A 13,601-nucleotide genomic window follows, 5' to 3' on the forward strand; every position below is an offset into this window, starting at 1 on the left:
TGGGGGGGTAACGGGGTGGATGGAGCCCCCACAGCCGAGCTGGTGCAGCTCAGCACCCCGATACCGCGCCGGATGGATGGGAAAGGTGCAGCCCTGTCGGTGGGGAAACTGAGGCACGTAGGGTGACCGCGACACCCTGGGAACACTTGTCCTGTTCTGATAGGGACAGAAAAGGGGACACAAAGGTGCTGGTGCTCCCCCTCCCTGCCCCGGTACCTCCCTTGGGCCCCCCCCAAACGCAGCGGGGCGCCGCCGGGTATTGCCAGAAACAGTTTTATTTATACAAGGACGAACATCGGTAACATCTTACAAAATACTCAACTGAAAACCATATCGAGAGCGCGCGAGCGGGCGTCGGACGGACAGAAAAGAAACCGAGGCAGGGCTGGAGGGGGTGGGGGGGGACACGGAGAAGGGGGTGGGGGGGCAACACACCAGCCCAAAAGCAAGACGGCCTCGCTGCCGGGGGGGCCAGCGCCCCTCAACACCCCCCCGGGAGGTGGTTGGATTCTACACGAAGGTGTTTCTCCCTCCTGGGATGGGGAGTTGGGGGCTGTGACCCCCCCCCCTGCCACCACCACAAAAAGGGAGGGATGAGGCGGGGGGGTCCTGGGCTGCCACCGCCACCCAACAGACCCCCCTCCACCCCCCCTTGGGGCCAAGGTGTTGTCCCCAGTGTTGGGGACAGCCGGGGGGGGGGGCCCTGCAGCACTGACACCCCCCTTCCTCTTCCCCACACATCACCCCAAGCCGGGGTTCCCCCCCCCCGCCCCCTCCCCAGGGCTGGGGGAGGTGACAGGGGACACACACTCATCCCCATCTCCGCCACCACCCCCCCCCCGTCCACCCCAGTTTGGGGACACCCCCCCCCAGGAGCCACCCCAAAACCCCCTGGAATAACTTAAAACATGAAGCACCGTCCCCGTCCTCCCCCTCCGGGCCCCGCGGCCGGTGCCACCCATTAAAAAAATACTATTAAATAATACATCTGTAATAAAATTATATACCTTTGTTTTGTGTGGCTTTTTTTTTTTTTTTTTCTCTCTTTTAAAGCTAAAATCACTCCAAGTCCCCTCCGGCTGGTGAAGTAACAGGAAAATAAAGTGGTTTTTTTAACTCTTTTTTTTTTTTTGTCTTTTTTTCCTTTTTTTCTCCTCTAAGTTTGATCCCAGCGAAGGCGCCGGGATCCGTCACCCATCGACCCAGGGTGACAAAGGGACAGGGCTTGTCCCCTGCGTCTCGCGTCCCCCTCCGAAATGGGGACGCCAAGGGGAAAAAAAAAAAAAAAAAAAAAAATTGAGAAAACCCAAAAAAATCAGAGGGAAATTAAGGCATTAAAAAAAAAAACTTGACTTAATTAAAGGCACGAGTATTTCCCATCGCCTCCCCCCGGGGAGAGGACGGACGCCGGAGCCGGGGAAGGAACGAGTGGGGGGAAAAAAAAAAAAAAAAGGGGAGAAAACAAGGAAAACCCCCTTAAAAAAAAAAAAAAAGAAGAGAGGAGCCGCGGCGAGGGGCCAGGGGCAGCGACGGCAACGGACAGACGGACGGAGGGAGGAGCGGGGGTGCTGGTGGAACCGATGCTGCACAAGAGACACGACCGCAAACACCGCGTGGAGCTGGGGTCCCACAGGACGGGGGGTGGTATTTTTTTGTGTTTTTCTCCTCTTTTTAATAGAAAAAGAAAATATTTTCCTCTTTTCTGTTTTTCCTCCCGGCTTCATCCATTTCGGGTTGATTTTTTTGTTGTCCTTTTTTTTTTTTTTTAATGTGGTTTTTTTTTTTTTTTTTTTTCCTTTTTAAATGTGATTTGTGTGTGTGTGTGTGTGTGTGGTTTTTTCTTCTCGGTGTTTCTTTCTTTTTCGGAAACGGAAAAAAAAATCTCGGCTCGGCGGGTCACAGCATGGGCTCGGCCTCCATCGGCTCCTCCGCCGGCCTGGCCAGGGACACAGCGGGGCCTCAGCGGGGCCCGATCCTGCGCCAGGGACCGGGCGCCCAGCCCCGCCCGGGGAAACTGAGGCAGCGACGCCGGGAGCTCGGCCCCGGGCACGGCTGCTCCAGGTCCCCCCCCGCCCCAAGCCACCATCCTGGCTCCCCGTTGTCCTCGGGGTGGGCCACGCCAATTTGGGGTGACATGATGCGTGTCCATCACCCCCGTGAGGACACGCGTGGCTCCGTGCACACCCCGGGGACACGCGTGGCTCCGTGCACACCCCAGGGGACACACGTGCCCCAGAGGACACGCGTGGCTCCGTGCACACCCCAGGGGACACATGTGCCCCAGAGGACACGCGTGGCTCCGTGCACACCCCAGGGGACACACGTGCCCCAGAGGACACGCGTGGCTCCGTGCACACCCCAGAGGACACACGGCCCCTCTGAGGACACACACGGCCCCAGGGACACGTGCGTGTACCCCCGAGGACACACACAGCTCCGTGCACAGCCCAGGGGACACACACGTCCCCCCAGAGACACGCGTGGCTCCGTGCACAGCCCAGAACGTGCATCCCCCAAAGACACACGTGGCTCCACGTACAGCCCAGGGGACACACATGCCCCCCCAAAGACACATGTGGCCCTGTGGACAGCCCAGAACAACACGAATCCCCCCCACAGACACGCGTGGCTCCATGCACAGCCCAGAACATGCATTCCCCAAAGACACACGTGGCTCCGCACACAGCCCAGGAGAACATGCAACCCCCCAAAGATACGCGTGGCTCCACGCAGAGCCCAGGGGACACACATCCCCCCACTGAGGACACGCGTGGCTGCCTGCAGAGCTGGGGGCATCCCGGGGGGCCGTACCTGGGTTGGGGGTCGGTGCTCCCCTGCTCGGCCCCCACCGAGAGCAGGGCCATGGCTGTCACCGTCTCGGCCTCCTCTGCCTCCCCCTTCTGTGCCTCCAGCAAGGAGCAGCCCACGGCCGCCGCGAAGCGCTTCACCGAGCCCCAGTGCTGGCCTGCGGGCACCCACGGGGCTGGGCACGGCCCCGGGGGACCCCCGGGCCCCCCCACAACAGGGATAGCCGTGGGGGACGCACAGGTCCCCCACAGCAGGGACAGCCTAAGGGACCCCCTGTGTCACCCACAGCCCCAGGACAGCCCTGGGGACCTCCCAGGACCCCCATGGAGGGGACAGCCCTGGGGACACCCCCAGCAGGGACAATCTGGGGAACCCCCATGGTGGAGGCAACTCAGGATGACCCCTGGGACCCCCACAGCAGGGACAGCCCTGGGGACCCCCGCCCCCCCCCCCCCGCAAGCAGGGACAACTGAGGGGACCCATGGGACTCCCATGGCAGGGACCACCCTAAGGACCCCTCTGGGTCCCCTTCAAGGAAGGGAGAGCCCCAGGGACCCCCCAGGATCCCAGTGACAGCACTGGAGACCCCTCCAGTTCCCCCCCCCCCCAAGACAAGGACAGTCCCCAGGGCCCCCCCGCAGCAGGGACAGAGCTCCTGGGGTCCCCCAATGGTTAGGACAGCCCTAAGGACCCCTCTGTGCTCCCCCATGACAAAATCAGCCCTTGGGACCCTCCCGTGTCCCCCAGTGGCAGGGACAGCTGTGGGGACCCCCCGGCAGGGTCTGTGCCCCCCTCGAGGCCCCCCCGATTCTCACTCTGGATCTCGATGACCTTCTCCAGGGTGGCCACCGCGTTCACATTTGGCTTCTGCTGCAGGAGGGACGGATCCAGGGGCTCCAGCTGGCGGGGGGGGACACACACACACCATCAAGACCCCCAAATCTGTCACCAGCACCCCCAAAGCCCCCCCCCTCCAAAGCCAAACCCCCCCAAGTGGGGATGGGACTGCAGCCCCTCTCATCAACCCCAGGGAAACCGAGGCACGGCACAGGGCGCACACCTCAATGCACCCTGAACCGCGGGGGGGTGACATGGGGGATCCCCACGGGTTGGGGGGGTCCCCACGGGTGACCCCCGGTACCTCCAGGCCGAGCAGAGCGGAGACACAGGCCTCCGAGGCGTCGCAGATGGCCGTCAGGTCGTGCCCCCCCTCCAGCGCCAGCACCACCCGGCCCCCCGCCAGCATCATCAGCTGCTTCGTCAAGTGGCCGAAACCTGGAGGAGGGGGGACACCAAGGGCGGGTGACAAGCGGCTCCGCTGCGGTCCCCACCCTGGGGACACCCCCAGACCCCACTCACATTTGGCGGTGACCGAGTAGCCCCCGAGCGGGGAGAGGTGACCCTCGACGGCATCAAAGCCGGCCGAGACCAGCACCACGTCCGGGGAGAACTCGTTGGCGATGGGCATCACCACGGTCCTGGGGGGCAGCGGGTCAGGGCCGGGCATGGAAATCCCCCCCCCCTCAGGGTGTGGGGACCCCCCCCAGCCCCCCAGAACACCCACCTGAAGGCGGTGAGATACTCCACATCCCCGATGGGGGGGTCGACGCCGCCGGTCCAGGCGATGTTGATGTTGTAGCCCACTCCCATCCCGCTGCCCACCTGGGCGCAGCCATGGGTGACCCCCCCACCACCGCAGCTGGGGTGGGGGGACACAGGGTGACACAACACCCCCCCCCCCGCCCCCAGTGACACACACAGCCCCCCCCACCCCGCCCCCTACCTCCTCGGGCGCCCCACTGCCTGGGAAGAAGTTGCCGTCGTCGTAGCGGTGCAGGGAGATGTAGAGGACGTCGGGGTCGCTGTAGAAGGCTTGTTGGGTCCCGTTCCCGTGGTGGATGTCCTGCCGGGGGGGGCAGCGCCATCAGCGACCCCCCCCAAAATCCCACGGGGGTCCCCCAACACCCACGGGGGGGCCCTTACCCAGTCCACGATGAGGATCCTGCCCACGCTGAGCTTCTGCTGGAGCAGTTTGGCCGAGATGGCCACCGAGTTGAAGAAGCAGAAGCCCCTGGGGATGGCGGGGGGGGGCCAAAGTCAGCACCGGGGTGGCCCCGGGCACCCCCCGCGTCCCCCCCACACCCCCCCCTGGGCCGACACGGCCCCCCCGCTGTGCTCACATGGCCGTGGACTCCTCGGCGTGGTGTCCTGGGGGGCGGATGACGGCGAAGCCGTTCTGCAGGGTCAGAGAGGGGACACGCGTGACGACACGTGTGACGCGCGTGTGGCGGCGCACACCCGGGGAAGCGTGCAGCGGGCACACCAGCGTGCGGAGGGGCCACCACATGCGAGCGTGGCACACACACGTGCGAGCGTGCACGCCTGAGAACCTAAACAAGTGTGCGCGAGGGCCGTCTCGCACACCCAGGTGAGCGTGCGTGCAAGGGCGCGTGTGCAAGCTTGCTCGAGGACTGTCACGTGCGCGCAGGTGAGTGCGCACAAAGGTGCAAGCTCGCACAGAGGCCACCACAGCCCCAGGTTAAGCACCGGCGAGGGCACTACACGTGTGCGAGTGACATGACCAGCGCATACACAGACCGTTGCACCCCCGGGTAAGCGTGTGAGAAAGCGGCGTGTGAGAAAGCAGCCGTGCAAAAAAGCAGCGTGCAAGAAAGTGGCATGCGAGAGAGCGGCGTGCCAGAGAGCGGCGTGCAAAAAAGGAGCCGTGCAAGAAAGGAGCATGCAAGAAAGGAGCCGTGTGAGAAAGCAGCGTGCGAGAAAGCAGCGTGCAAGAAAGCAGCCGTGTGAGAAAGCAGCCGTGTGAGAAAGCAGCGTGCGAGAAAGCAGCGTGTAAGAAAGCAGCGTGTGTGCACACGAGCTCGGACAAGGGCCACGGCACCCCCAGGTGAGCACGCGGGCGGGTGGTGCGCACACGTAAGCGTGCACAAGGTCCGTGTGCCCACCCGAGCGTTCAGGTGGCCGGGGAGGGGAGGGGAGGGGGGGGGTGCCGCGGGCAAGCCCAGCCGCCGGCGTGCTAGCCCACCCCGCTCACCTTGATCTCGCCGGCGGCCACCTTGAAGGCGAGCTCCACCAGGCAGCCCACCGCCATGCGCACGGCGCTGGACGAGTGCATCTCATTCCACACCGTGTCACTGTCCACCTGCCCCACGGGGACACGGGGACGGGTCAGCGGGGTCAGGCCAGCCCCTGGGGACCCCCCCCACACCCCACACCCCCCCCCACTCACCCCGATGCCCCCGCACGGCAGCACCGCATACATCTTCTGGCTGATGGGACCTGGTGGGGCAGAGAACGCCGTGACGGGGGGGTGGGGACAGTGTCCCCCCAACTCCAAAAGGGGACCCAAAGCTCTGGGCACCCCCCCCCCCCCCCCAGCACCTACCCAGGAGCTTCTTGCTGTCGAGTTTCTGGCGGTTGAGGGGGCTGGTGCCGTAGAGCAGCGTGTGATGCTCCGAGTGCACCGTCTGAATCTCCTCCAGCGTCGCCTTCCTGCCCCGGATGCGCTGGGGAAAGGGACACAGGGGTGAGGCGCCCCCCCCCGCCTCTTCCTGAAACAAAAAGGGGGTCCCCCCAGGCGAGGATTTGGGGCGCCTCACCTCGCACTTGCCGAGGAGGCCGGTCTCCTGCAGCCGGGACCAGATGCTCTGGATGCGGCCGGCGTGCTCGGGGTGGATGTTGGTGTTCCCGCAGGTGCACTGGTGCTTCAGCATGAAGGTGTCGTACACCACGCCTGCGGGCAGAGCGGCGCGGCTGGGGGCCCCCCCGGCACCCCCCTGTACCCCCCACCCCCACCCCGCCATGCACAGGGAGCCCCTGGGACCCGAGGGAGGGGAGATGCGATGGGATAAGGGCGCTCCTGGGCACACGATAGGGATGGGGGACCCCAGGGGAGAGGGGGGGTCCTGTGGGAGAGGAGAGTACCCCAGGTCACCCTGAGGGATGGGGGGGACCCCATGGGACATGGGCGCCCTGGGTACTCCAGGGGGAAGGGGGGACCCCAGGGGATGGGGGACCCCAGGGGAAAGGGGGGACCCACAGAATATGAGCACCCAATGTCACCCTGAGGGATGGGGGGGACCCCATGGGACATGGGCACCCTGGGTACCCCAGGGGAAAGGGGGGACCCATAGGACACGAGCACCCAATGTCACCCTGAGGGATTAGGGACCCCATGGGACGTGGGCACCCCAGGGGACAGGGGCACCCCAAGGGATGAGGGGGAGTCCTGTGGGAGAGGAGCATCCCATGTCACCCTGAGGGATGGGGGACCCCATGGGATGTGGGCACCCCAAGGGATGAGGAACCCCAAGGGATGGGGACCCTGTTGGACACGGGCACCCCAGGGACCCCCACGGGACACGGGCACCCCAAGGGACCCCCACAGGACATGGGCACCCCAGGGGGTGGGGGATGTCATAGGACAGAAGCACCCAGTGTCACCCTGAGGGAGGGGGCACCCCACAGGACAGGGGCACCCCAAGGGATGAGGGACCCCAAGGGAGAGGGGGAGTCCTGTGGGAGAGGAGCATCCCATGTCACCCTGAGGGATGGGGGACCCCATGGGACGTGGGCACCCCAGGGGATGGAGGCACCCCAAGGGATGGGGACCCTGTCAGACACGGGCACCCCAGGGACCCCCACGGGACACAGGCACCCTGTGGGATAAGAGCACCCCAGGTCACCCCAAAGAACAGGGGACCCCACAGGACATGGGCACCCCAGGGGATGGGGGACCCCACAGGACAGAAGCACCCAGCGCCACCCTGAGGGAGGGGGCACCCCACGGGACACGGGCACCCCAAGAAATGGGGGACCCTGTGGGATAGGGACACCCCAGGGAACAAGGGCACCCTCGGCCCCACCAAGAGATGCGGAATAGGAGCCCCCCCGCCCCGGGACACCCCCCATGGGTGTGTGTGTCCCCCCCAGCCCATACCTGTGGTGAAGAGGTGCTTGGGGGGCCCGTCGGGCGCGGGGGGCTTGATGCCGGCGCTGGCGGGGGACGACTGGGTGCGGGCGAGGGCCGGGTGGGGCAGCGCCAGGATGCCCAGGGGGGGGGCGGGGTACAGCTGCAGCGGCGCCTCGGGGAACACCTGGGGGGGGCCCCCCCGTCAGCCCCCCCCGTCAGCCCCCCCCAACTCCAAACCGCATCCCCATCCCAGTCGGGGAGGGGGCGGCCACGTCCGAGGTGTGGGGGGGGGGGGGATGAGTCACGGTGGGGGCTGGGGGGGCCGCAGCGCGGGGGTGGCGGAGCCAGGAGGCCGGAGGAGGAGGAGGGGGGGGGGGGGATGAGTCACCGGCCCCTCCGAGTCATCGCTGCGGCAGCACGGGGGGGCCAGGCCCCCAAAAAGCTGGGGGGGGGGGCACGGCTGGCCGGAGCGCGGGGGAGCAGGGTGAGGGATGCTTGTGCAAAGGGGACACTCGAGCAAGAGTCGGGGGGGGGCAGATTTGGGGCCCCCCCCGAGGTCTCACCTGCTTGTACGTGACCCCCAGCTCGGCGACGTCGGGGACCCCGGGGACCTCGGCCTCGTCCCCGCTGTCCCCCGGCTCCTCGCGGGGCACCCCACAGCCCTCGGGGTCCTGCGGCCGCTCCGGGGGGTCCCCAGCGTCCGGGGAGAGGAGGGCGAGGGGGGGGCCGGGGGGGAGCCCGTCCCCCGGGGGGGGCGACTGCTGCTCCGTCAGCTCCTCCTCCGTCTCCTCGGGGTGGGTGGGGGGCTGCCGCGCCAGCTCCCCCGCTTTGGGGAGCAGCTGGGGGGCGGGCGGTGGGTGGGGGCCAAACTGACACCCCCCCCCCATGGCCAGCCCTGTGCCCCCCCAATGCCCCCCAGACACCCCACACCCACCCCACACCCCCCTCTGCTCTGTGCCCGCCCCACAGCCGCCCCACATACAGCCCACGCCCCACACCCATCCTATAGGCTACAGCCGCCCCATACGCACCCCACACCCATCCCCTGTCCCCCCACACCTGTCCCGTGCCCTATAGCCACCCCACACACACCCCACACCCATCCCGTGCCCTATAGCTGCCCCATATGCACCCCACACCCATCCCCTGTCCCCCCACACCTGTCCCGTGCCCTATAGCCACCCCACACACACCCCACACCCATCCCATACCCTATACCTGCCCCATACGCACCCCACACCCATCCCCTGTCCCCCCACACCTGTCCCGTGCCCTATAGCCACCCCACACCCATCCCGTGCCCTATAGCCGCCCCATACACACCCCACACACATCCCCTGTCCCCCCACACCCGTCCCATGCCCTATAGCTGCCCCATACGCACCCCACACCCATCCCCTGTCTCCCCACACCCGTCCTGTGCCCTATAGCCACGCCATACACACCCCACACCCATCCCGTGCCCTACAGCCACCCCATATGCACCCCACACCCACCCCATGCCCTATAGCTGCCCCATACGCACCCCACACCCATCCCCTGTCCCCCCACACCCGTCCCGTGCCCTATAGCCACCCCACACCCATCCCGTGCCCTATAGCTGCCCCATACACACCCCACACACATCCCCTGTCCCCCCACACCCACCCCATGCCCTATAGCTGCCCCATATGCACCCCATACCCACCCCATGCCCTATAGCTGCCCCATACGCACCCCACACCCATCCCATGCCCCCACACCACCCTCCACTCCCCCCCCCAGCCCCCCACGCCCACCCCCATACCCCACACCTCTCCCTCCCCCAGCCCCACACCTTGCCCAGCTGGACCTGCTGCTTGTCGAGGAAATGGTGCTGGAGGGCGCCGTGGGGCAGAGCGCCGTGGGGCAGAGCGCCGTGGGGCAGGGCCTGGGGGCTCTGGGGCAGCGGCGACGACTGCGTGCGGCTCAGGGGCCGGTGCCGCGGCAGCTTGCTCACCGTCCGCACGCTCCCCGCGCGCTCCCCCGTCACCAGCGGCGACTGCCCGTGCAGCGGCACTGTGGGGGGGCCGGTCAGTGGAACACCCTGACACCCCCCTGCCCCCCAAAATCCAGCTGCGGGGCGGGGGGGTGGGAGGTGAGGAGGGGGGTTTGCAGGCAGGGGAAACCGAGGCAGAAAAAGGGAAGCCGAGGCGGCGGCGCGGACGCACCGGCGATGAGGGTGCTCTGCTGGCGCGCTTGCTCCAACAGCAGGACGTGCTGCAGGAGCGACGCGGGGCCGGCGGGGGGGTCCCCCCCGTCCAGGGCCACCCCCAGGAGACAGCCCGGGATGGACGAGGTGCTCAGGAACTTGCCGGTGAGGGCGGCGCCGGGGCGCAGGGTGGCCACCGCCGGGCGCTCGGCCTCGGCCTGCGGCGACAGCTTGGGGGACGCCTGCGGGGGAGGGAAAATGGCACCGTGACCCCCCCCAAAGCCGCCTCGGGGGGATGCCCCCACCCCATCGTCAGCCCTCGAGGCGGGGGTGACACCCCAGCCTAGGAGCGCCCCACGCTGGGGGTACTGGGGTGCTCCCAGTCCTCCCCCCACGTGCCTCAGGTTCTCTCTTGTGGGGAAACTGAGGCACCAACTCAGCACTGGGGGGTACGGGGGGGTCAGACACTGGGGGGGGGGTGTCTGGGAACCCCCCTCCTGCCCCACAGGCACCCCACGGGCACTGGGGTCCCCATGCCAAGCCTGCAAGGTGACAGGTCCCCAAGGCCACCCTTAGGGGACATCAGGTCCCTGTGCCACCCCCACAGGGTGCAGAGTCCCCGTATTGACACTATGGGGTGCCACGTCCCTGTGCCACCCCCCTGGGGTCCCCACATCCCCCCTATAGGGTTCCAGGTCCCCATGTCACCCCCTGTAGGGCCCCCACATCCCCCCTACAGGGTTCCAGGTCCCCGTGTCACCCCCTGTAGGGCCCCCACATCCCCCTTATGGGGTTCCAGGTCCCCGTGTCACCCCCTGTAGGGCCCCCACATCCCCCCTATGGGCGTCCAGGTCCCCGTGTCACCCCCTGGGGTCCCCACATCCCCCCTATGGGGTTCCAGGTCCCTGTGTCACCCCCCTAGGGTCCCCACATCCCCCCTACGAGGTTCCAGGTCCCCATGTCACCCCCCCTGGGGTCCCCACATCCCCCTACAGGGTTCCAGGTCCCCGTGTCACCCCCTGGGGTCCCCACATCCCCCCTACAGGGTTCCAGGTCCCCGTGTCACCCCCTGTAGGGCCCCCACATCCCCCCTTATGGGGTTCCAGGTCCCCGTGTCACCCCCTGGGGTCCCCACATCCCCCCTAAGGGGTTCCAGGTCCCTGTGTCACCCCCCTAGGGTCCCCATATCCCCCCTACAGGGTTCCAGGTCCCCGTGTCACCCCCTGGGGTCCCCACATCCCCCCTACAGGGTTCCAGGTCCCCGTGTCACCCCCCCGGGGGTCCCCACATCCCCCCTACAGGGTTCCAGGTCCCCGTGTCACCCCCTGTAGGGCCCCCACATCCCCCTTATGGGGTTCCAGGTCCCCGTGTCACCCCCTGTAGGGCCCCCACATCCCCCTTATGGGGTTCCAGGTCCCCGTGTCACCCCCTGGGGTCCCCACATCCCCCCTACGGGGTTCCAGGTCCCCGTGTCACCCCCCTGGGGCCCCCACATCCCCTCTATGGGGTTCCAGGTCCCCATGTCACTCCCTGTAGGGCCCCCACATCCCCCCTACAGGGTTCCAGGTCCCCGTGTCACCCCCTGTAGGGCCCCCACATCCCCCTTATGGGGTTCCAGGTCCCCGTGTCAACCCCTGGGGTCCCCACATCCCCCCTATGGGGTTCCAGGTCCCCGTGTCACCCCCGCGGGGCGCAGGGTCCCTGTGCCAAGCCCCCGCGCCGGCCCCGCTCACGTTGAGGTGGGAGTTGGTGACGGTGACGGTGGCCTGGAGCCCCAGGGAGATGTTGGGCAGCGACGGGGACGTGTAGAGGCTGAGCTGGCTGGCGCCGTCCAGGGTGAGGGCTCGGTGCTGGGGCAGGAGCTGCTGCGGGGCGGGGGGACACGGCACCGACACGCTATGAGCACGCACACACGTGTGCCGAGACACGCCAGGGACGTGCGGGAGCTGCAGTTCTGGGAGCACACGCTGGCTGTGTGCGCCTGAGCACACGTGTACACCCGAACATGCAGGCGGCTGAGCACACGTGTGCACCCTGAGCACACCCAGCACACGCCTGAACACACGTGTGTGCACCCTGAGCATGCTCCCAGCACACACCTCAACATGTGTGTACCCTGAGCACATTCCCAGCACATGCCTGAACACACACGTGCACCCTGAGCACACATGTGCACCGAGTATGCTCCCAGCACATGCTTGAAGGCACATGTGCACCCTGAACATACTCCTAGCACACGCCTGAACACACACATGTGCACCCTGAGCACGCTCCCAGCACATGCCTGAACACACATGTGCACCCTGAGCATACACAGGTGCACCCTGAACACACTCCCAGCACATGCCTGAACACACATGCACCCTAAACACACGTGTACCCCCAAGCATGCTCCCAGCACACACCTGAACACACATGTGCACCCTGAACACACGTGTACCCCCCGAGCACGCTCCCAGCACAGGCCTGAACACAAGTGTACCCCCCGAGCACGCTCCCAGCACATGCCTGAACACACGTGTACCCCTGAGCATGCTCCCAGCACATGCCTGAACACACGTGTGCCCCTGAGCACGCTCCCAGCACACGCCTGAACACACATGTGCACCCTGAGCATGCTCCCAGCACACGCCTGAACACACATGTGCCCTGAGCACGCTCCCAGCACACGCCTGAACACGCTCCCAGCACACACCTGAACACACATGTACCCCCCAAGCACACTCCCAGCACACACCTGAACACACATGTGCCCCCTGAGCACACTCCCAGCACACACCTGAACACACATGTGCCCCCTGAGCACACTCCCAGCACACACCTGAACACATATGTGCACCCTGAACACACGTGTACCCCCGAGCACGCTCCCAGCACACGCCTGAACACACGTGTACCCCTGAGCATGCTCCCAGCACACGCCTGAACACATGTGTACCCACTGAGCATGCTCCCAGCACACGCCTGAACACACGTGTGCCCCTGACCACGCTCCCAGCACACGCCTGAACACATGTGTGCACCCTGAGCACGCTCCCAGCACACGCCTGAACACACGTGTGCCCTGAGCACGCTCCCAGCACATGCCTGAATACACGTGTGCCCTGACCACGCTCCCAGCACATGCCTGAATACACATGTGTGCCCTGACCACGCTCCCAGCACACACCTGAACACGCGTGTGCCCCCCCCGCAGCCCTACCTCTGCGTGGATGTTGGGGACGGAGCCGGTGAGGCCGTTCTCGGCGATGGCGCTGTGGGAGCTGTTGGGGGAGCTGGGCCCGGAGCCCGGGGCGCTGCTGCACACCGAGGACACTGCGGGGGCCACCGGCCATCACGGGGGGTGGCCACCACCCTCACCCCCCGCCCCCCCCCCCCCCTCAGTTCCCCCAACCAGGGCGCGCGGCCGCGGGACGGACCAGCGCAGCCGAGGCGCACACGCGTGTGTCGCACGAGCGCGTGTCCCGGCGGGACGCAGGCCCCCGGGGGGCTGCCCGACGTGGGGCCACCGAGGCAGGCGGCGGTGGCTCACCCGTGATCTCGATGGCTCGTTTCTTGAAGGTGCTGATGACGGTGCCGTCCTTCCTCCGCAGCAGGGGGCTGCTCCTCCTCTCCGCCACCTTCTGTTTTAACCGCGAGCGCACTTTCAGGTTGGGTTCGGAGGCTGCGGGGGGGGGGGTGGGGGGTCGGGGG

General features: G+C 66.8%; 1 protein-coding gene across 2 annotated transcripts; it reads right to left on the reverse strand.

Moving 5' to 3' along the window:
• Positions 1–257: 257 nt before the first annotated feature.
• On the reverse strand, positions 258–13,572 carry LOC141938920 (histone deacetylase 5-like; the record flags this gene model as incomplete). 2 transcript variants are annotated; one of them, XM_074857948.1, is given in 20 exon segments in its annotated part: positions 258–1,936; positions 2,812–2,965; positions 3,624–3,708; positions 3,950–4,083; positions 4,168–4,286; positions 4,373–4,470; positions 4,592–4,711; positions 4,792–4,879; positions 4,989–5,044; positions 5,861–5,968; positions 6,056–6,105; positions 6,212–6,332; positions 6,426–6,559; positions 7,766–7,922; positions 8,302–8,577; positions 9,555–9,775; positions 9,928–10,150; positions 11,642–11,773; positions 13,111–13,223; positions 13,441–13,572. In XM_074857948.1, coding segments are annotated over 20 exon segments (2,561 nt in total), but the record flags the coding sequence as incomplete, so codon positions are not given.
• Between the last annotated feature and the right edge of the window lie 29 nt (positions 13,573–13,601).

The sequence above is a fragment of the Strix uralensis genome, unplaced genomic scaffold, assembly GCF_047716275.1.
Source record: "Strix uralensis isolate ZFMK-TIS-50842 unplaced genomic scaffold, bStrUra1 scaffold_429, whole genome shotgun sequence".
NCBI classification, from domain to species: Eukaryota; Metazoa; Chordata; class Aves; order Strigiformes; family Strigidae; genus Strix; species Strix uralensis.